The sequence below is a fragment of the Nicotiana sylvestris genome, chromosome 4, assembly GCF_000393655.2.
Source record: "Nicotiana sylvestris chromosome 4, ASM39365v2, whole genome shotgun sequence".
Classification (NCBI taxonomy): Eukaryota; Viridiplantae; Streptophyta; class Magnoliopsida; order Solanales; family Solanaceae; genus Nicotiana; species Nicotiana sylvestris.
In genome coordinates, this window is record NC_091060.1 from 16073582 (window position 1) to 16096705 (window position 23124).

The following is a 23124-nucleotide window of genomic DNA, read 5'->3' on the forward strand; positions in this document are numbered from 1 at the left end:
ACTCTTGATATGGGTTTGTTTTATGCTAACAAAGATAGTGCAGACCTTGTTGGTTATGCAGATGCAGGTTATTTATCTGATCCCCATAAAGCTCGATCTCAAACCGGCTACGTATTTACATATGGAGGTACTATCATATCATGGCGCTCCACAAAGCAATCTATTGTTGCTACTTCTTCAAATCACGCTGAGATAATAGCTATTCATGAAGCAAGTAGGGAATGCGTATGGTTGAGATCAATAATTCATTTTATTCGAGAAAAATGTGGTTTAGAATTTGAGAAAAGACCCACAAGTTTATACGAAGACAATGCTGCATGCATAACCCAATTAAAGGGAAGATTTATAAAAGGAGATGGAACGAAACATATTTCACCAAAATTATTCTACACACACGACCTTCAGAAAAATGATGACATTGATGTGCAACAAATCCGTTCAAGTGATAATCCAGTAGATTTATTCACTAAATCTTTGCCAACTTCAACTTTTGAGAAGATGGTATACAAGATTGGAATGCAGAGACTCAAATATTTGAAACAAGGTTTTCATCAGGGTGAGTAAAATACGCGATGCACTCTTTTTCCCTTACTAAAGTTTTTTCCCATGGGGTTTTCCTTATAAGGTTTTTAATGACGCACCTAGCAATGCGTATTACTAAATATGTGTATTCTTTTTCCTTTACTAGGATTTTTCCCAAGTGGTTTTTTCTTGTAAGGTTTTAATGAGGCGCATTATCTTTTAATGAACATTCAAGATGGAGTGTTATGAATATATTATATTATGAATGTTCATTTAGTACTCCGTTGTAAATAAGCTTCCTGAAGAAGCTTATCCATATGGGAATCCGCCGTAAATATGTTTATCTATTTAGTACTCTATTGGAAATAAGCTTCCTAAAGAAGCTTATCACTTCGGTACCCGGTTATGGATAAATATTATCCCAATAGAAGATTATTCATACCGGGTATAATAAACTTATCCTTTCGATACTCTGTTATGGATAAACATTATTTCCGGTAGAAGATTATCCATACCGGGTACAATGAGTTTATCCATTCAGTACTTCGTTATAGATAAATATTGCTCTCAGTAGAAGATTATCCATATCTGGTATAGTAGCAACTTACACAACATCTTGTAGTAGCAGCTTGCAGTACAACAGCTTCCTTTCTTCTATAAATAGAAAAGATTTCAGTTCATTATGTACATCAGTTTGAATTCGAATAATATATCGGTTTCTCTCTATACTTGTCTTTACTTTACATTCATTATTTTATAACACATACTCCCTTCGTTTTAATTTATGTGAACCTATTTCCTTTTTGGTTCGTGCAAAAAAGAATGACCCATTTCCTTATTTGAAAACAATTTACCTTTATGCATTATAGCCACACAAAATTTATGTGCCTCATTTACACTACAAGTTCAAAAGTTTTCTCTCTTTTCTTAAGCTCCGTGCCCAGTCAAATGAGTTCACATCAAGTGAAACGGAGGGAGTATCAATTTTGAAAAATGATTTTAGTGTGATTGATATAGATTTTAAGAGTGAAATATTGAAATTTCAACTCTGTATTTAAATTTGTATGATGAATTTAGAAATATTTGACTTCTTCTCAAATTCCAATATAACCAATATAAGTTCAAATTTTAAACTTTTTATTTTTAATAGTGATAATTATGTTTTAAGCAAATTTTTAGCTTATGGGATAGTTCTCGAAGTTGAAGTGACATTTTTACTTTTTCACTTTGGCATTGTAAGTACATGATATTTTTATAGAAACATTATAATTTATATGGTAAGACGGAAAAATTTATGAAATTCAACTACAAAAAGGTGGCAAAAATACTGAAAATATTTCATCAAAAACTTTGACACAAGTCAAATAATATTTACGATTTAAAATTCTCTCATTTTATTTTCAATTCCGTCAAGTGGCAAATCAATTGGTTAAGCATAACTTTTTTTTTATTAACGAGCATCTAGTATATTGGGAAAATGAAACTGTATAGCCTCTCTAAAAGTAATAGCCGGAAAATATATATACATTTTGTATGTTATATATAAAGCATATATAAATTTTATATATATTTTTAGGCTACCAAATATAAATAATTTTTGGCTCGGGCTAAAAGTGAAAAAAAACCCAAGTATATTGGATTCTGTATGAATAGAATAAATACATTAATTAAAGAAAATTATTGATAAAGTGGTCAACTAAGAGTCCGTTTGGATTAGCTGATTGTAAATAACTGATAAGCTTAAAGTGCTGGAAAACTTTTAAGTGCTGAAACTTATTTTTTATATAAGCATTTATATGTTTGGATAGACATGCTGAAACTACTAGTTGATGTGTTTGGTAGGAAAAAAATAGATAAGTAATTTTTTTGTTAAAATGACTAAAATATCCTTAAAGACTTTACAAAAGATTATAAATTAAAAAGTTTTTTTTGTAAAGAACAAAATGCACAACGAATATGGAATCAGAATAAAGTTAGAAAATTTTATTTTGGAAAAAATATTTTATGAATTAAAAAATATTATTAAGGATAAACTAATAAAAACCTTAGTCAAACTAAAAGTACTTATAAGCTAAAAGCTATGATTTTAGCTTATAAACACTTGGCTTATAATTACTTTGGATATTTACCAAACCCATAAGGGTCTGTTTGGAAAGCCACCAGGTAATTAGAATTGGTGTAATTACTAGGGTAGTACAGTTGTATAATTACGACGACATGTTTGTTTGTCATAGTATAATTACAATGTAATTACAAGTATACTGTTTGGTTGCACAAGTGTAATTACACAGTTAGATTAAATTTTAAATAAAATAATTATCAAAACTTAAAAGTTAATATAATAAATATATGCCTATAAAGTTTTATAAGTATAAATGATATTATATTTGGTATTTAAGATGTATATTTTTTCGTGTATATACATTAATTAGTAATCATATATTTATAACTAATATTATAAAAATAATATATATATATATATATATATATATATATATATATATATATTTCAAATTAATAATATTTTACTTTTGATACTTACAAAAACTAAAAATATATGTCTTGTATGAACATCATGGAATTCATGTTTGATAAAATAAATTAATATTTATAAATATAATGTCATAACATTATTCAAATATTTGACAAAACTCTATCAATTCTAACTAAAAAATGAATAACATGCAATCTGAACCAATACTACTAAAACAAGCAAATTAGAACCATAAATATAACACAATTTTAAAATTCAAAAAAATAGTTGTTTAGCATATGTCAAATTCCAACATAATAACAGTAAGTTCCACTATAACTTAAGATTAGAAAAAATAATAAGTTTATAACCACATTAAACAATGAAAATTCACTTTAATTGCATCACTCATTATATGTCAAGTTTGTTAATGACTCATTATTTATAATATTAGGAGGTGTAGTTTCAAAAAATAGAATAATAAAATAAATAAAAAATAAAATATAAGCAATTACATTGAATCACAAGAAGTAAAGGTAGAGAAATAAAAGATAAATAGTGTACAAAGAAAAATATATTTTAAAATTTCAAAAGAAATTAAAAAATTAAAATAATAGAAATAAAATTTATAAAGAAAATAAATTTTAAAAAAAGAAACTAAAAAGCAACCTTGTAATTAGACAGTGTAATTACTAGGGGTGTTCACGGTTCGATTTGGCCGGTTTTTGATTAAAACCAAAACCAAACCAATTTAATCGGTTTTTAAAATTTTAAAACCAAACCCAAACCAAATTACATACAAACCATCAGTTCGGTTGTTGTTGGTTTGGTTTGGTTTGGTTCGGTTCCTAGTAAGCTAATGATGAGTCGATAATAGTAAAATAACACTAGACAACAATCTGAAAATAATTTGCTAAATTTATGCTTTTTTATATATTTATTTCGGAACTGAAGGTTTATTTACCTGTTTATACGAAAAAATGAACAAAAAACAAACTAAACGTTTACTTTCTCAAGCTTTAGCTACTATAGTCTTGCTATTTGAGTTTGCTTTCTTTACTCACGTCATACATTTTTTTTTCTAACTCTTTTATTAGGAAAAAGTATGTGTGCAGGTTAGAGAATTAGATTCTATTAAGGAAAAGAAAATTGACCGATTCCTATTCTTTTGGGCTTAGGTAATCTTTTAAGATATAAGTAGGATAAATCAAAATTCAAAATAATAATTAAAATGCATAAAGTATTTACGAAAAGATATTATATCATATATCAATAATTATTAATATTTTTATATAATTAATCGGTTCGATTCGATTTTTTCGGTTTTTTATAATTGAACTAAAACCAAACCAAATATTATCGGTTTTTAAAATTTAAAACCAAAACCAATCCAAATCAAGAAAAATATCGGTTTACTTAATCGATCTGGTTCGATTTTCAGTTTGGATCGGTTTTCTGTCAAACCGTGAACAGCCCTAGTAATTACCACCAATTCTCACCTCCCCTTGAGAATTGGAGATTGTAATTACACCCAATTTCATGCTCCCATTTCATGATGACCAAGTAATTAGTTGGCCAAATAAATATATTAAATTATGTAATTATATTCAATTACAGCCAAATCCATTTCCAAGGTGGCTTTCCAAACTTGCTCTACATAAACTAAAAATTAAGTATAAGCCCCAAACAACCTCGAGAGGCAAATACCAAGTGCATTTGATTTTGAACGCTTCGTTGCCCGAATAAAAAAAAGGAAAGAGAGGGAAATTGCAGTTTCTCCGCTACTTGTGAATCTGATAGCTTAACGAACACCAATTGTTCGACAAAGTGTCTGTAAAGGTTTTGACTTGATAACCAAAAGCAAGATTCTGAAATCCGCACCAGCAAATTTATTCGAAGAAACACAAATATGGAGGAGAGCAATAAGGAGGAGAATGCTGTTTTTCTCGATCGTTCTTCTCGAGCTACCAGAGGCAAACGGTAAATCAAGAATCCCAATTTCAATTTTTTTTTTATCTTTTTTGGGAGTGTTTGTTGTGTTTATTTTTTCTAAAATTAGAGTGTAATTAAGTTTATTTGCCTGTTCAAATGGGATTTATGTTACAGGATGACCAAATTGTTGGATGACGAATTAGAAGAGGATGAACTTTTCTGGAATCAGGAAGCTCTTAAGGATGTAGGTATCTGTTGTTTCACTAACATGTTAGTACATTTATTGTGTCTCTCTTTCAAATTATAGCCAGTAGGTAGCAGCTTATGCTTAATGTTTGTGTGTACAAGGTATTTATTATAACTTTATGAAAAAGATAATTTTTTTTAGCACCCAAGGGTATGGTGTAGTGTTCAACGAAGTGGAATAAGAACTATGAGGTGTTAGGTTCAAATCCCCAAAGAGGCAAGAAAATACTACTTAGGTGATTTCATTTCCATCTAAGTCTTGATCGGTAGAGTTGCCCGGTACATCTCCTGGTGAGAGATATCAGGTCCTTGGTGGAATAGTCGAGCTGCGTGCAAGCTGACCCTGACATCATTGTCATTAAAAACAAATTCTTAGTTATCCCGGAGGTTTTTCCATTTGGGGGTCCCTTCTTGTTTCCATAGAACATGCCTATCCAACTCGTTGTAAGGCTCAAAATGATCACATTTACGAATCAATGAAATGGATTATCGGGTGGTTTGAGAACTAAGAAACCAAAAGCGATAGTATCCAATGCGTGTTTATTGGGAATACTAGAGGCAGAGTGAAGTGCAACTGCTACTGGCTTTTAGAGATTTACATATCTTTGCTTTCTCTGGCAAGTCAAAAAATAGCAATAGAGCAGGAAAAGAAATATGATGAAAACTGAATTTTCTAAGGTATAGGTTTAATTGTGCTTCTAGAAAGAATATAACAACGGAAAGTTTGTTTCTCTGGAATAACTGCAGCCTCTGTACTCTACTTTTCTTAAAATAATAATGATAATTATAGTAACTGCAGCCTCCATTATGCCCTGCAGCACCAATTGAAGTGCAATTTTTGACTCAAATCTTAGGTCTTGACATCTCTGATCCATGGTTGGATATCGGGCGTGCAAGTTTTAAGTTCTTAATTGGTTTGGCAATCAAGAGCCATGCAACTTCCATAAACTACTTGGTTTCTGCTTGTTTGGCCAATTTGCTAATTGAATTTAATGAGCTTTTGCTTGGATGCATCTCAGGAAGAGAATGACATAGAATATGAAGAGGAAGGGGAAGCTATTGATGTTTTCGATAGTGACTTTGATGAAGATGTAAGTCCAGAGTGTTCCATTTCTCATCACTGACCTTTTCATTACACAGATTTTAGTGACTGCTTGGTCAAGTGAACTAGCAGCTGTAGTTTGGAAGGTTATGTTTATATGGATAATTCTGTTGTCGTGTGACCTCTGTTGAAAATGAGTAACCTATTGTTGGTCTCAGGAACCCGAGCCTGATGAAGAAGGAGAAAATGAACCAGATGACAGGTTTCACACATTCAAGTTGATGGGAAGTGTTGTTTTTGTTTCATATGAACAGTCATTAGATTATAACTCTTCTCTTTTCTATGGCAGGACACGGACCAAAAAGCGATTGATTTTTCCAGGAAAACCATCTGCAAAGAAGAAAAAGAAAAAGAAAAACCTTACCAAGTCAGAAAAGGCAACCCAAGAAAATGAAAAAGCTCCAGATCCAGATCCGTCCACTCCTTCTGAACATCATGATACTCATGACGATATTGAAGAAGAAAGAACAATTAGGAAATCAACAAGAACAGCTGTCATTGTAAAGCAAGCTGAAAGGGAAGCCATACGTGCAGCGTTGCAGGCAACAATGAAGGTTTGGTGCTTGCAGTACTATGCTATTTGTCATAATAATACTAACTATAATTTTTTATATAGCACGCTTTTTATTTCTTGTTTTTTTTTTTGATGAAGTAAGATGTTTTATTAAAAGACATCAAAAGGTACAAAAGAGGGATTGTTAGCTCCAACACATCAATTATTTTCTGGACTTAGGACACAGCCCTTTTATTCTTGTATGTTAATTTAGTTTGTAATCCTGTGTCACGTGCTGGTTTTTCTTGATTTCAGAAATCATTACTTGGACACTGAAATTAGAGTTTGTTTTTATTTTCTACCACTATTTGGTTTGTGTCACTATCTTCTGATTATGCTTCTGATTCTTCAGCCTATAAAAAGAAAAAAGGAAGGTGAGGAAAAGAAGATGACTCAAGAAGAGATGCTTCTTGAAGCAGCTCAAACAGGTTTGGATTCATTTCTTTACTCAATAAAATTACTTTCAGTTCTTATCTGTGCATTTTCCACTAATTATATGTAACCTGTCTTGGGAAAAAATTGCAGAGGTCATGAATCTGAGGAATTTGGAGCGTGTTTTAGCAAGGGAAGAAGAAGTCAAGAAAAAAGCCATTGTGCATAAAGCAGTTTACACTGGCCCTCAGATACGATACTTATCCAGAGATGGCAAGTACCTTACCATAATTTAGGATCCCTAAAACTTTACTCTCTTCTCTATATAATAAAAAATTCATATACTATAGCTGCTTCCACTTGAAATGTTTTTCTGTTGGATATTCATTTGAAAACTCAGTTGTTTGCTATCATTCTGAACCATGCATGTTAAGGTTGTCTTGCTCTCTGCAGGTTCTTCCTATCTAGAGTTTGTCAATGGAGCATCTTTCAATTCACAGATTTCAACAACTTCCACTCCATGTAATTACAAGTCTTGATATACTCCATTCCTCTCTAAGTTTACATAGCCCTAACAATCAGCATCATAGGCATATGGGTGATTCCATGTTGCTAATGTATTTTCAGATGTTATTTATCACAATTTATTCCATTATGATAAAAACCTGATTTTCTTAGGTAAATGTTCTGTAACTGCTTGCTGTTAGCTTTCTGGTTACCTAGTTGTTATTATTGTTACCTATGTGCTTGCCCAAGTGGAACTAATTTTAAGGGTCTAATTACCCTGTGTTTATGGAATTTATGGAAACATATAATCCTTCAGAATGCACATAAAGCATATTGTTCATATGATATCAATGAATGTATCTTGCTGTCCTGAACCTTCTAACTGAGCATCAGATTATCATCTAATACTTTGTACGGTCCCTAATTTGCAACATTTCTCGTAGAAAACTATACTGTGGCCACATGAAGTCTCTCTGATTGGTATTAGGAAGATGTTTTGCTGTATGAAAGCCTTATGAGTAAATGTTATGCTTTTTTCATCTGATAATATAAGTGGAGGGAAAGGAGTCGTTGGTTCAAGTCAAAGTTTTTAAAGTAGAAACTTTCCTAGCTCTAACTTCTCTAATGAAACTTGTTCTTATTTTCTCTTCACAGTCAAAACTGTATGAACTATGAACTTTGTGAAGTCTTAGTTGTCAGCAAGTCTAAATTAAAAGAAAAAGTAGGAATGTTTTTGGTTAAGAGATGACGATTTTAGTACATTTCTTTCGAGTTTGAGCACTTATCTTGCTTATTATCTGTATGAGGTTTGAATAAATCAAATACCAAAAGTGTGCACTGATAGCTAATTACCACTCATGTCAGCAGTTAGGTGAAGGTCACCTTGTTTGCTCTATTTTCCAAGTTTCCTGAACATTAGCTTTAGTTATTTTCCCTCATAAATCTATATTCAAGTAATGGGGAAACAAAGCCTTGATGAAAGAGGAACTGGTGGTTACATTAGTTATCTTAGACTAGCTTTCTGGAGCATAAGTACACTATTTTTGCTTCTTTTTCGAGCAACTATATGAGCTTCTAATATTGTTGAAGTCTTATCATTTTTGCAGTTTAGTTCTTTCACGTGTTCCATACGACTGACAGCTTATGATTATTGACTGGTTTCATCTTTACAGACCCCGAGAAGGCAGTTTGTGCAGTTACTGGATTGCCAGCACGGTAACATGTTATTTCCACATTCTCTTACTGATATTTGTTTTTATTAAGTGTCTGAATTCTAGCAATCATCATTAAAACTTATATTTCTAACCTGCTTTTTTGAAAAGTAAAGATTCATTCCATGAAAGGCTCCCAGTATCTATAATACAAAAACTCAAACTCCTCTTGTAATATGAAGGAACTAGGAAATTTGGCAAAGCATCTACGTCATATGCATTTAACATGCTTCTCCAAAAAGCTAAAAAAATACGAACATCCGTATCTGATACTTTGTTAAGCTCTTTTTTCCCCTCAAACATCTCTGATTCTTTTCCTTACCAAATTATCCAAAAACTGCAAGCTGGTATACCACTGTCTAGTACCAGCTTCCTTGTCATACCTATCGCCTCATCTACCCCCCCCCCCACACCCACACACCCACCCACACACACAAACCTTGTCTTCCATACTCTACATATCTGGAAAATCATCGTCAATGTCATCAAAGGATCATTCTATGATTGTACTTGGATTGATGCTCTATTCCTCCTCACAGCTTGAGGTGGAATGGGTAGTGGTACTGAATGATCTCTCCTCTCAATATTATCAATTCACTCCTCATTTTGATCTATTCTCTGGTTCATATTGGCGAGATCACTGCACACTTTTTGAAACTGCTATTGCATGTTATTAATTTGCTGTGCAAGTGTGTGCAGCAAGGCATTGGTATCCCCAATCTGCTTTGTAGTCTTAGCTTCACTTGAGTCATCTTTAACACCTGATTTTGACTTCTCAAAAACAATATAGCGAAAGTACCTTACCAAAAATAAATAAATTAATAATATAATAATCCTCATTTTCGTTCTTTAATGGCTTTTTCCATTCTAATAATCCCATGCACTAGAGCATTTTTCCACTCCATGGGAATCCTCAAAGTTTGTTTCAACTCATTGAAATCACCAACAGGTGACTGAATTTCCTGAGGCAATTTTCTAGAAAGGAATTGATGTAAACAAAGAAGGACCACTTAGCTAACAGACTCGAATCAATGAAATTCCACGAAATAAACAAGAAGACACAAAGGAATTGGAACGAATGGTAATTGAATTCAAATATTAAGAACATTTTAATGTTGAACTAGCACTAGGTCATTCTTAGCAAGAATCTCAAATGTTAAACCAACAACAGAGGATCTCAATTTACCCATACAATGCAAAACTTCAAACTATCCAACAATCAAACAATTTTTTTTTTGTGTGTTTTTACCGATAGTTCTTCTCAAATCTAAAATAAGAACAATAATCAAAATAGATTAAAAATTTTGACTTTTGAATTAACACAAGAGCTAAGGAACTGAGTTTTATAGAATAAGCTTGAGCAAAGTTTTGATACCAACTGATACCATTCGGGATACACGCAAGTGGAATAATTAAAAGAATTGATTCATAAAATAAAAAAACTATAAATTCCCCATGAAGTGAAGAACATAAAGAATCTCATACCCTAACTGAACGTCTATGATAACTAATCATATATGGAATCATTCATCCCAAAGAACAACAAACAAGAACCAAAGATATAAAGATTTAAAGAAAGAATTACCATCAAGACTCAAAGCTTGAAAGTAATTTCAAAGCTCAATCCGAATGAGAAAGTCTCCAACATCACAAAGATCTTGATCAACCTCAAAATATGCCAAACTACTTTCAAAAATGAGTTCAACTATAGATATATCTATTACGTATGCCTGAGAAAAAATAAAATTGCCCAAAGTAAAATTCTCTCAATTCCTCAGGCAAGCTTGGCGCACTAGATCAATTCTTTAAGCTCAGCGCGTCACACTAAGTTGTAATTTCCAGCCCACTTGTCTTCTCGTGTCTCTGTGTGACATATCCAACCTCGGCACTTCCAGCACGTCATACTAAACCATCACGGCGCAGTTCACCATCCAGCAGCTTCATTTCGGCCTCTTCCAAGCAATGCTGTTGTTCTTAGGAGTCAATGGTCCTTTTGACTGTTCGGGATCCATAAGATGCTCCGTGCTATCCAGGATCATGTCATTCTATCTTGCTTAGAAAGCTTCTTCTCTCAGTCTAGATGAATATTCCTCTATCTCATTTAACTTGGCAGCAACCAACATTTCTTACCATTTTGGCAATATATATATACTAATCATTTACCGTTATACACACACACACACACACACTCTAGAAATGTATTGTTTCTATATAAACTAATATCCCACTCTTTTACCAAAAAGATTCGAAGTATACATGTACGTTAGTCTTCAAACTCTCTGCTACAGTCCTGCTGCAAAGTTCCCATTAAAACAACTTGTAGTTCTATCCTGTTCTGGCTTAATCCCTTTTGTTTGTCTCCCAAACTGTCATCTCTCCTGTAATGGTACACGATGAACGGGGTACACCTTTATTTTTGTTCTTTTGAACGTCTCCTATTTTTTTGCAGCTTCCTTGTTTCTTCTTACCTTGATTCTCTCTCACCCCCCCTCTCTCTCTCTCTCACATACACACACATACACAGAGACGTGCAGAATCTAAAATTGGAGCTCTATACTTTGCTCTCTCGTATAATTGGTCTGTGTTTCTGTAAGCTTCGCTTGTTTAATGCCAAAAAAGTGCAGAGAGATTACAGATATGTACATGACCCTCTTTGTGTGATGCTCTAGTTGATGTATTGTCATCTCTCTATGACATATCTGTCTTTATATAAGTAATAGTTTTAATTTGGATCTTTATTGTACTATTAAGTGTTATTTTCATCATTGAAATGTTCAGGTATCGTGACCCAAAGACTGGGCTTCCTTATGCAACTAAAGAAGCATTTAAGATCATCCGTGAACAGTAAGGATTCATTTCCTTTTACTGAATATTTCATGGTTCTTGCTATGATCTATTGTGATTGTAGTTGGAGTCAAGTCATTGCGATCTCATACTTGCACTATTTACCTTTTCTACGATGAGCTTCATTTCAGTAGAATTATTTGAGGAAGAAAGTGTAGTTGATTATAAAATGAATAGTTTCTTCCTTTTGATTTTCTTTAATCATGCTTTTGGAATTGAAACTAAAACAAAAAAGATACATTTGCTCAAAGTTGTGGCCTAGCAGTCAATGAGGTGGATGAAAGTAGAAGGCATAAGAAAAACAAAAGAAGAGAAAATGGTAGAAGACTATAATGCTCACTGTCCTCCTTAACTTTCCCCTTCCTATGCTGTTGAGTTCCACATCAATTTCAGATTAAGATATTTCTGTAGTTTTCATTGAATCGTGATTTTTAAAGAGAAAGGGACTGTAATCTATCTACGCACGATGGCCTTAGAATAATCTATTAGACAATAAGTTCTACCACTAATAAAAGTCCCTTCAAAGTTTTCTCTTTCTTTTAGAAGTACGGGATGCATATTGACCCGCCTTTATAAAATCAGGGTTCATTTCCTTCTCATGTTACAGGTTCGCTGACGAAAGTAGCAGGGACGGGGAGAAAAAGAATATGGACGAGTTGTCTCAGGCAATTTCTGGGCAAGGCTTTACCTCGAGACGAAAGAGGTCAATAGTTCCAACTAGTAGACAATTGCCATATTCCCGGGTATTTGCTCGTTTCCGCAAGTTTCCTGCTGATGACACCATTTCTGTAGATTCAGAGTAGATGCAATGTATATATTAGTCCTCTTTATTTCTAGTCTTGATCGATTTATAGAGATGCAGAGGTAGCATATTTTTCTTGATTAGGTTGTAAAAATTAGTTAAGTCTCAAGAGTTTTGAATGACCCATATAAAGGAGCACAGAGTGTGTAACCCATCTGAATCTACCTCTATACTAACGAAGAGCATACACCCTCCATCTCATGCCATGTGAAGGTGTTCGATTATGCACAAGTTTAAGAAAGAAATATAATGGAACTTGGATTTTAAATATGCATATTATGACATTTATATGGCTATAAAATAATGTTATTAAGGGCTCAGTGGAAAGTGTAGAGTTAAATTATTTCTAAATATAAAAAAGTATCAGTAGAAATGACATCAGGTAGCAACTCTAAAGGGCTGTTATTTAAGAATTAGTCAATGCGTCTTGAATTTCAATTTTTTAGTTCGAATTTTCAGGTTAAAAATGTCATGAATTGTCCTAAAGTTAAGATTTTTAGTTTAGAATTTGGAAAAATGACACTATATAGCCGTTGTAAAAATAATAGCCAAATATGTGTATTTTTTTATGGTCTTTGAATTTGGAACAGCCCTTAGGGAAAAGAAAATTCTACCTCATCCAGGAGTAGAATTCAATATTCTTGAGAGAGACATGTAGCAAATTAGTAACAGATCAATGGAAAAGTTCAACAAACAAGGAGAGACGCAAATCCGTAGAAAGAACCGTGAAAGGAAGAGAACCCATCATGGTGAAGTAGATATCCACTCCTCTAATGGTAGGTAAATATAATAGAGATGCGAATCCTTTCCTGCGTTCTTAATCATAGGTTTGGGTTTGATGTTTGGGTATAAAATTGTCTTTGTTAGAAGACGCTTTACTTATTAATATAGGACTTTTCGGCATAAATCCAGATTTAGTGGGGGCTCTAATAGTAAAAATAGCATGATATAGTCAGTTTTCGGACTGATCATTCAAAAATAGTCATTCTTTACCAAGTCAATGAAAAATAGCCACTATTTTGCTGCAACAGAGACCGGTCTAGCATAATATACTATAGTTCACCTGTGTATCAACTCCAGCATAGTATGCTGGACCGGTATACTTTGCTGGCTCCTGTATAATATACTGGAGCACCGGTGCTTCAAACTCCAGTATATTATGCTGGATCGGTATACTTACTGGAATTCCAGTATATTATGTTGGAGTTCTAGTGTACTTATGCTGGAACTCCATCATATTATGCTGGAGTTCCAGCATACTTATCCTGGAACTCCAGTATAATATGCTGGAGTTCAAGTATACTTATGCTGGAACTTCAGCATTATCGGTATGTTTGGTATAACGGAAAATGTTTTCCATGGAAAATGTTTTCCAAGAAAATATTTTCTTGGAAACAAGTAGTAATATTATTCATTTTCGGTGTTTGGTACACAAATTAAGGAAAATAATTTCTCAAGAGTATTCATAAATAATTTAGATATAATAAACATGAAGCCATAAACTTTCAAACCAACAACCTTCCGGATCCACAAATTTCATAAACTTTCGAACCGCTAAACTTTCAAAACCACGGAATTTCGAACCCGTAAACTTTATAATTCTAAACTCGTAAACTTCCAAACACATAAACCTCCGAACTCATAATTTTGTAACTTGTAAAATTTTGAGTCTTTAAACCGATAAATAATAAAATTAAAACTGAAAAATATATTTTAAATTTTTTTCGGGGGGAGGGGAGAGGGGGGGGGGGTGGGCTGGGGGGCAGTAAAACGAAAAAAATAGAAATTTAAATTACAAAAAAAAAAGTAAATTTTTTTTTGTGCAGGGGTCGGGGGAAGGGGTGAAGGGGTAGTAGGGTGGGTGGTAACGGAAAAACTGAAATTTGAAAAAAAAAACCTTTTTTTGGAGAGGGGGTAGGGTGGGTTGGTGAGGATGGGGAAGGTTGAGAAGGAACTTTGGAAAATGTTTTCCCTTCTCTTGATAAGGAAAATATTTTTCTACAATTGGAGGAAAATAAATTGATAAAAAAAATAATTTCCAAAATATTTTAGCAAGCCAAACATGGGAAAATTGAAAAATATTTTCCTTCATACCAAACATACCCTATATATTGGCGTATTTTCCGGATTTTGGACAGTGTTTTCATTCAAATTTATCTTTACACGAAAAGTGGCTAAATTTCGATTACTTTTAAAATTGAGCTATTTTTAAACGATCAGTTGTAAATCTGACTATTTTTGAATTTTACCTGCCGCTCTAATATGACTATTCCAACACTGGGTGAGAAACCAAAAAAAGAGAGGCCTGACTACGTCCTGTCTCACTCACCCCACTGTCTCCCAAACAAATTTCGGCAATTTCTCCAACATTTCTCTTTTCCACAATATGTGTAATACTTTAGATATAAAAAAAAACTGATTATAGTTAGACATATATACACATCTAGTCGATCAGTCAAAAATAATTATATTTGTTAGATAAATATATAAATAGTAGGTATATATATATATATATATATATATATATATATATATATTAATATACAAAAAATATATATTACCGACTACTAGTTTTTGGAGCTGTTATATTGTATGCCAAGAAAGGAAAAGAAATCCACGACGATATTTTGACTCTTCTCATCACGAGTCATCAAGCACGAGGTCTTGTACGTGCCATATTCCATTTTTTGACTTTTAGGTCAAAGATAAAAACCCCACGGTTATGTTGATGTATGATAGGTAAGTAGTTCTATCAATGATAGATATTTGATGCTGGCATCACTCATGATGTACGCACCTCTGATTAATTTAATACTAATCTCGAGTAGACTTTCGAGTGGATACTAATAAGTCAAGGGAGGACAGGAAGGTATACCTGTTAAGATTTCTTAAAACTAAAACATTGTAAATGGTTAATTAACTTCCTCGGTGTTTCTGGTTCGGTTTTGATCAGTTTTTTGTTAAAAAAAGAAAAAAACTAAATCAAGTAATTTGATTTTTCAAATATTAAAACCAAACCAAATCAATTATGTCGGTTTTCTATTTTTTCGCTTATTTATTGTTTTTTCTTAAATATGAGATATACATTACCAAATACATTTTCAATGTAACACTATCAAACCAATTGCTCTTTGAGAAATCTATTGTTAACCAAGATATATTAATGATAATTGAATCAAATAGTGATGATGTGATGACCCAAAAGATCATCACTTGTTTTAGAACTAAATTCTGTGTTTCGAGGCCTTAAAACCTCCTTTTTGTCTCACCTCGATGTGCGTGCGCAGTCCGGGCGTGTATCTGGAAATCCATTATATGACAATCTGTGAAAAGTGGTGAATTTTGCTTCTAAAATGAATTTAAGTTGACTTCGGTCAACATTTTGGGTAAACGGATTCGAACCCGTAATTTGACGATCCCGGAGAGTCCGTAGGAAAATATAGGATTTGGGCGTATGCCCGGAATCGCATTCCGAGGTCCCAAGCCCGAGAAATGAATTTTTAAAAGAAAATTATTTTCTAGAACATATATGAGTTTTGGAAATGAAATATGTTTGAAATTAATGATATCAGGCCATATTTTGGTTCCGGAGCTCAGTACAAGTTTGAAATAATACTTACATTGAATATGTAAAATTTGGTAAAGATCGGTATTGGTTTGGTATAAAACGGACTCAATGTTGAGAAATTTGAAATTTTGGTGTTCTTGAATGATTTCATGAATTTGGGGTTTAATTCATAGTTATTGATGTTATTTTGATGATTTGATTGCACGAGCTAGTCCGTATTATGTTTTTAGGTTAGTGTGCATGTTTGGTTTGGAGCTTTGAGGGCTTGGGTGAGTTTTGGATAGACCACAAAGTGGAATTGGACTTAGGAAGTTGCAGGTTTCAGCTGGTATGTGCTGCAGGCTCTGGTCTCGCAATTGCGAGGCCAGATGTCACAATTGCGAGCCTATTAGGCTTGGGAATTGCGAGGGGCACTTCGCAATTGCGAAGTATGCCCTGGCCAGCATTGCTCGCAATTGCGAGCATTTCTTCGCAAATGCGAAAACCCCCAGAAATCCCCATTGTCGCAAATGCGACTATCCCATCGCAAATGCTAATTCGCAATTGCGAACATTTATCGCAAATGCGAGATTAGCAGGTTTGAAGGGGTTCGCAATTGCGAACCCTAGTCACAATTGCGACATCTGCGACCTGCAAATTCATAACTTAGCCGAAAATCTTTCATTTTTCAAATTCTTTCAAAACATAAACTCTCTTGGGCGATTTTCCAAAGAAAAGTTCTTCTCCAAATCAATTGTAAGTAATTTCTAACTCGTTCTCTTCAATCTTTAACATCTTTTCACATGATTTCAACTCAAAATCAAGGGTTTTCATGGGGGAAATTGAGTGTTTTGGGTGGAACCTAGTTTGTTTCAAATTTTGGGGATTTGGACCTCGATTTGAGGTCCGATTTAATTTTTTTTATATATTTGAGTTCGTGGGTGAATGGGTAATCGATTTTTGGTTCGAACCTCAGATTTTGACCATGTGGGCCCGGGGTCGATTTTTGACTTTTTGGGAAAAACTTTAGAAAACCTATTTTCATGCATTGGAATTGATTCATTTAGCATTTATTGATATAGTTAAGTAACTTGTGGCTAGATATGAGCGAATTGGTGGTGGAATCAAGAGGTAAAGCGGTAGTTGATGCTTGAATTGTGTTCGTGGCATCGAGGTAAGTGTTTGGTGTAACCTATACCTGTTAATTGGGCGGGGTGACCCGTTTTCAACCCGCTTCAGCCCGGTACTGTAACAATTAGGGCGAGCTGGGACGGGTTGGTAAGGGAATCGGGTTTTGGATGTATACGATCAGCTTACCGGTGCACCTAACCCGCTTAACCCGATATCGCTTAACGGGTTGAACACGGGTTGCAGCCCGTTAGCAGCCCGATTACCATTGGAATTTTTTTTTAAAAATTAATTGGACCGTTCCCAACGGTCAATTGGAGAAGTGACAGTTGGGGAACGGCCAGATTTTGCAAAAATGGCCATTTCGGCCCTCCATTAAAAATATAGCCCTCCCACCTCTAATAATTGAAAAATTACATTTTTAACCTTTTAAAATCTATAAATAGCCCCTCTTCTTCTTCATTTTTTCTCACAATTCACTCTCTTACTACTCGAATTCTCTCTTGATATTATAGTTCTTAAATTATCAAATCTCAAATTCTCAATTATTTATTATTTCAAGTTTCATCAATTATTTAGTTTAATCATTACAAAATTATTATTATCAAATATCAAGTATTCAAGTGAAGTGTGATATCAAGTATTCAAGTATAAAGTATCAACTATCAAGTTTCGGTCTATCAATTGAAGTTTGATTTTTGATATCAAAAATTCAAAATTAGTGCGGCATCCGGAATCCAGGTACACTCGTTCCATCTTTTTCTCTTATTTGGTGTACACTTATTTTATTATTTAAAATTATTAATTTAGTTTATTAATTTAGTTTCTTAATTTAATTTCTTACTTTAATTTACATAATGGATTTACTTAGAGTGGCCAAAAAAGTGTGCACTAGTAGAGGTGGTAGTAATAAAACTTCAAAAAGAACAAGAGGTGGTGTTGGTTCTTCTAGTAGCTTTACACATATTTCTGAAAGTTCGCCTGAAAATTTAAATGTAGATTATGAGCGAATGCGAGAAAATTTTGGTGTAGATGATGATTTAGATGATATGTTAGATGATATTCAATCACCCGATAATCTTGAAACACCACCACCTACACCTGATAATGCTAGTCAAACTCAAAATGTTAGGGGTGCAACAAGTAGGCCTCCTCTCCCTATTAAGAAGAATCGACGATTAAGAAGTAAGTGTTGGATGTTTTTTGAAAGACTAGAAGATCAAAAAAATTATGTAAAATGTAAAATTTGTAGTGAACATTATAAACATGAATCTGGTAAAGGAGGGGGAATGGGTCAACTTCGTAGGCATATGGAAGAGAAACACCCTCTTGATTGGGAAGTAGATGAGTCATCTGGACAACAAAAACTTAACCCGAGTACTGGGGGGTTATTTGGGAAATACGATATTAAGAAAAATCGGGAAGAATTAGCTAAAATGATTATTATAGGTTGTTTACCTTTTAGTTTTGCTTCTTCACCGTATCTTGTTACTTATATTCAAAAAATTTATAACCCTATGTTTAAAGGTATTTCTAGAAGTACTTGTAGAGCTGATATCTTTAGGCTTTTTGGACAATATCAGACATATATACGTTATTTGTTCGCAAGTCTTCTTTGTAAAGTTTCTCTTACTTCTAATATTGGTCATGCTGTGAATGAAAATGATTATTTGAGTGTTACATGCCATTGGATAGATGATAATTTTTGTATGCAAAAACGTATTATTGCTTTTAAATATGATGAAGATAAAAGTCATACTGGTGCATTTATAAGTAATACTATACATGAAGGTGCAATATTTTATAATCTTACAGAAAAAGTTTTGTGTATGTCATTTGATAATGCTTCTAACAACAATGCTGCTATTACAATATTAAAATTGCATCTACACCCACCACTTCCTGAAATATTTCATGTTAGATGTGCATGTCATATTTATAACTTGATTGTGAAGAGTGACCTTGAATTATTTAGAGATGAAATTACTTTAGTTAGGAGAGCTGTTGGTGTAATTCAAGGAAATAATAGAAGTGCTAGATTAAATGCATTTAAGGAAAAATGTGTACACTATGGACTAAAACCAAGACTCATGCCTGAAGAAATAGTTACTAGGTGGAATTATACTTATTTGTTCTTAAGATGTTGTTATAAAGATAGAATGCCTATAACTGAAATTGCTAATTCTCATTGTACCGATCCTAACCGTTTGTTAACATCTAGAACTTGGGAAGTCATTCAAGATGTTGTACAATTTTTACAAAAATTTTGTGTGGCTACACTTGAGTTTTCTGGAGCTTATTATCCGACCATTTCAAATGGTTTAGTTCATATTGCTGAAATTTCTCTTTTACTACATAATTTGAAGCAGAAAGAAGGATATGCTAGTGTTGTTGAATTTATGCTAGATAAGTTTAAAAAGTATTTCTACCCAATTCCCTATATTTATCTAATTGGTGCTATTTTAAACCCTATTGTCAAAATGATAAAGTGTCGCCAATTAATTAGAGCTTTATATACTTATATGGATATTGGACCAACTGAAACTCCTGATATTGACACTTGTATTTCTGAGCTACACACACATTTACACACTTTATATAATTATTATGCTAACATTGTTGATGCTTCTTCGGTTGTAGATGCAAATATTCCTTCAACTAATCCTTCAACATCTAGAACAACTATGAATGGTGATGATTGTGTTCAAGATTATCTGATTTGGTCTACACTAGGAGAGCATCAACAAACCAGTAGCAGGAATATTGATGAACTACAATTCTACTTGCAAAAGTCACCAGAGCCCCTCAAAAGGATTTTCTACCGCTAGGTTGGTGGAGGAGCAACTCAAATCAATTTCCCATTCTTTCGGCCATGGCTCTAGACGTGCTAAATATGCCGATTTCAACAGTCGCATCAGAGAGCGCATTTAGCCAAGCAAGGCAGCATCTAGGAGATACCCGTCATTCATTGGGCAGCAACGCTTTGGAAATTCTAATGTGCTTCAGATATTGGATAAGATGAGAATGGCGAAATCAAGGGCGTGACGTGGTAGACGAAGAGGAGGACCAAGAAATTGGAGATATAATGGTTTATGGTTCCGATTCAACCAATACCGGAAACCAAGAACCTCATGTTGACATGGAAGAATTTACAAAATGATGCAAAGCATGTGATATACTATTTCTTATTTTTTATAATTATTGTAAACTTTTTATTTGCAAGTTCAAAAATAAAAAAATAAAAAAATAACTTGCAAATTAATTTGAAGTATTAAAAATATAAATGAAAGCCTTCGGAGTTTGTTCCTTATATTGCTTATTGGTCTTATACTCTTATTAAATAATTTTTTGTAGCCACTTACTTTCTAATTTCAATTTTATAATTTTAAAATACAAATTTTAAATTTAAAACTTTAAACTTTAAACTTCAAAGTTCAATTTTAACCCTTAAAAGTTTGCAAATACTTAGCTATCAATAACATTGTATAAGAAAAATAAAATTTAATTAAAAAAAAACTAGAGTCCGACCCGCCCGAACCTGCTAAGCCCGAACCCGTACGGGCCCTAAAAAACCCTAAATTTCCCAACCCGCCAAGAGCCCGTTTTCCCAGCCCGTTAACTAACCCGCCCGCTAACCGAACGGGCTGGGGTTTTCCCCGTTCAGCCCGTCCTAGCCCGCCCGATAAACACCTATAGTCTTACCTTAGCTTGAGGGATTAGGAGTCATGTCCTATTTGCTATGTGTTAATTATTGAGTACGACGTATAAGCATAGTGACGAGTATCTATACGTTGGTGTCAAACATGCCCGTGAGTCTTTTACTTTGATTAATGTGACTCCGTTTGTATTGTTCATGCCTTATGTGATGATTTCTATTGTTGAGCAAGGCTTGTGGAAATAATATTGATATTTGAATATTGAAGAGCGTTGGCTCAAGTTGTAAAATGACTTGTGAAAGTATAATGACAATTGAACCTTATAGAGCATTGGCTCAAACTGTGAATTGAGTTGGGAAGTAAATGTGAAAAGGAAAAGAGGATTATGATATTGTCTCCCTTGCTGGGATGTTGTTGTTTAATGTTGTCTCCCTTGCCGGGATATTATTGTTTGGTATTATTTTTCTTACCGGGATATAATTATTGTACTATTGTTCCCTTGCCAGGATTTAATTGCAAACTTGTTGATTCCCTTGCCCTTATTGCTTTGTGATCGCTGTTTGGGTGAGGAAGAGTGTTAGAGCACGAAGGGTGATGTCGTGCATTGTTTTGGTGAGAGAGTGTTAAAGCACGAAGGGTGATGCCGTGTATGATATTTTTGATAGAGTGTGAATGCACGAAGGGTGATACCGTGCCACACGATGTACCATTCCGTGTCTTTACATGAGTAATAATGTATGAAGGATCATTCTGTGTCATAATTATGTGAGGTAAAAGCACTAAGGGTGATGCCGTGCCATTTATAATAATTTTATGGTGAGGATGAGAGTAAAAGCACGAAGAGTGATGCCGTGTACTTGTCTTTGATTTCCTGACTTTTACTAATAATTGGGTACAATTTTGTACAGTTTTCCCCTTCCTATCTTTAATTTTACAGTTTTGCCTTTATTTTCCGATGTATATGATTTAATTGCACAGGTTTATTTGGTAGTCTGGTCCTAGCCTCGTCACTACTTCACCGAGGTTAGGATAGGCACTTACCAGCACATGGAGTCGGTTGTGCTAATACTATATGTAACGACCCGACCGGTCATTTTGAGCTTTTGCACCTGGCTCGTCAGTTCTCCGGCATGACTTGCCCCGTATGATGTATTAAGGCTTATGTAAATCGTTGGTTCTGGTTTTCAAGGTAATCAGAATGAATTTGGAAGAACAGTTCTCAGTTTGAAGCTTGAAATTTGAAAAGTTTGACCAAGATTTGACTTGTTTGTATATGATCTCGGATTGGAATTTTTATGATTTGGTTAGCCCCGTTAGGTGATTTGGGACTTGGGAGCGTGATCGGAATGCATTTTGGAAGTTCGTGGAAGGTTTAGGCTTGAATTGGCGAAATTGAGATTTTGGCATTTTCCGGTTGATAGGTGAGATTTTGATATAGAGGTTGAAATAGAATTCTGGAAGCTGCAGTAGCTCCGTTGTGTCATTTATGAAGTGTATGCAAAATTTTAGGTTATTCGGACGTGGTTTGGTTGGGTTTTTGATCAAAAGCGGAATTTGGAAGATTTTAGAAAGTTTGGTTTGAATCTGACATGTTTTGGGTGATTTGATATTGTTTGAGGTGTTTTAATGATTGGAACAGGTTTGAATAGGTATTAGGATATGTTTGTGCTTTTGGTTGAGGTCCCGGGGGGCCTCGGGGTGATTTCGGATGGTCAACGGAGAAGTTTGGATTTTAGTTGCAGATGTTGAATTACTGCTTCTGGTGTTTTCGCACCTGTGGATTAGGGACCGCAGGTGCGGCGCCACATATGCGAGAGAGGGGCCGCAGAAGCGACCAGAGGTATGTTAACTGGGACCGCAGAAGCGGCTAGGAGAACCGCATCTACGATGTCGTAGATGCGGGCGAGGCACCGCAGATGCAGATGGCTGAGAACTTAAGTGATTCTGCAGAAGCGGACGTTGAACCGCAAATGTGGTACCGCAGATGCGGTTGAGGAACCGCAAATGCAGAAAGGCATGGGCAGAAAATATAATTGGCGTCCTTCGCGAATTTTGAGCTATTTCACCATTTTTATCTCGGCTTTGGAGCTTTCTGGACGATTTGAGAGAGGGATTTCAAGGGAACTTCATTGAGGTAAGGAATTTGGACTCAAAACTCATTCCTATGCTATTATTTTGAAAGATAAGAGCTAGAATTTATGGAAATTAAGGGTGAAATTTGGGGAAACT

The 23124-nt window shown here is 34.1% G+C and overlaps 1 protein-coding gene across 1 annotated transcript; it reads left to right on the plus strand.

Annotated features, from left to right (window-relative positions):
- Window positions 1–4676: 4676 nt before the first annotated feature.
- LOC104222390 (SWR1 complex subunit 2) lies at window positions 4677–12834 on the plus strand. The gene is made up of 11 exons (XM_009773624.2): window positions 4677–4975; window positions 5102–5171; window positions 6193–6264; window positions 6434–6477; window positions 6565–6829; window positions 7181–7256; window positions 7354–7473; window positions 7654–7722; window positions 8880–8922; window positions 11697–11762; window positions 12370–12834. Exons 1-11 carry the CDS (start codon window positions 4905–4907, stop codon window positions 12563–12565), a joined length of 1092 nt encoding a protein of 363 aa, XP_009771926.1. The 5' UTR covers window positions 4677–4904; the 3' UTR covers window positions 12566–12834.
- Window positions 12835–23124: the final 10290 nt, after the last annotated feature.

Excerpts from the sequence above, each read along its gene's own strand:
- LOC104222390 (XM_009773624.2), top strand. The coding sequence starts at position 4,905 with ATGGAGGAGAGCAATAAGGAGGAGAATGCTGTTTTTCTCGATCGTTCT. Across the intron at positions 6,478-6,564 it reads GAAAATGAACCAGATGACAG|GACACGGACCAAAAAGCGAT; the intron begins GTTTCACACATT and ends TTTCTATGGCAG. Across the intron at positions 8,923-11,696 it reads GTTACTGGATTGCCAGCACG|GTATCGTGACCCAAAGACTG; the intron begins GTAACATGTTAT and ends TGAAATGTTCAG.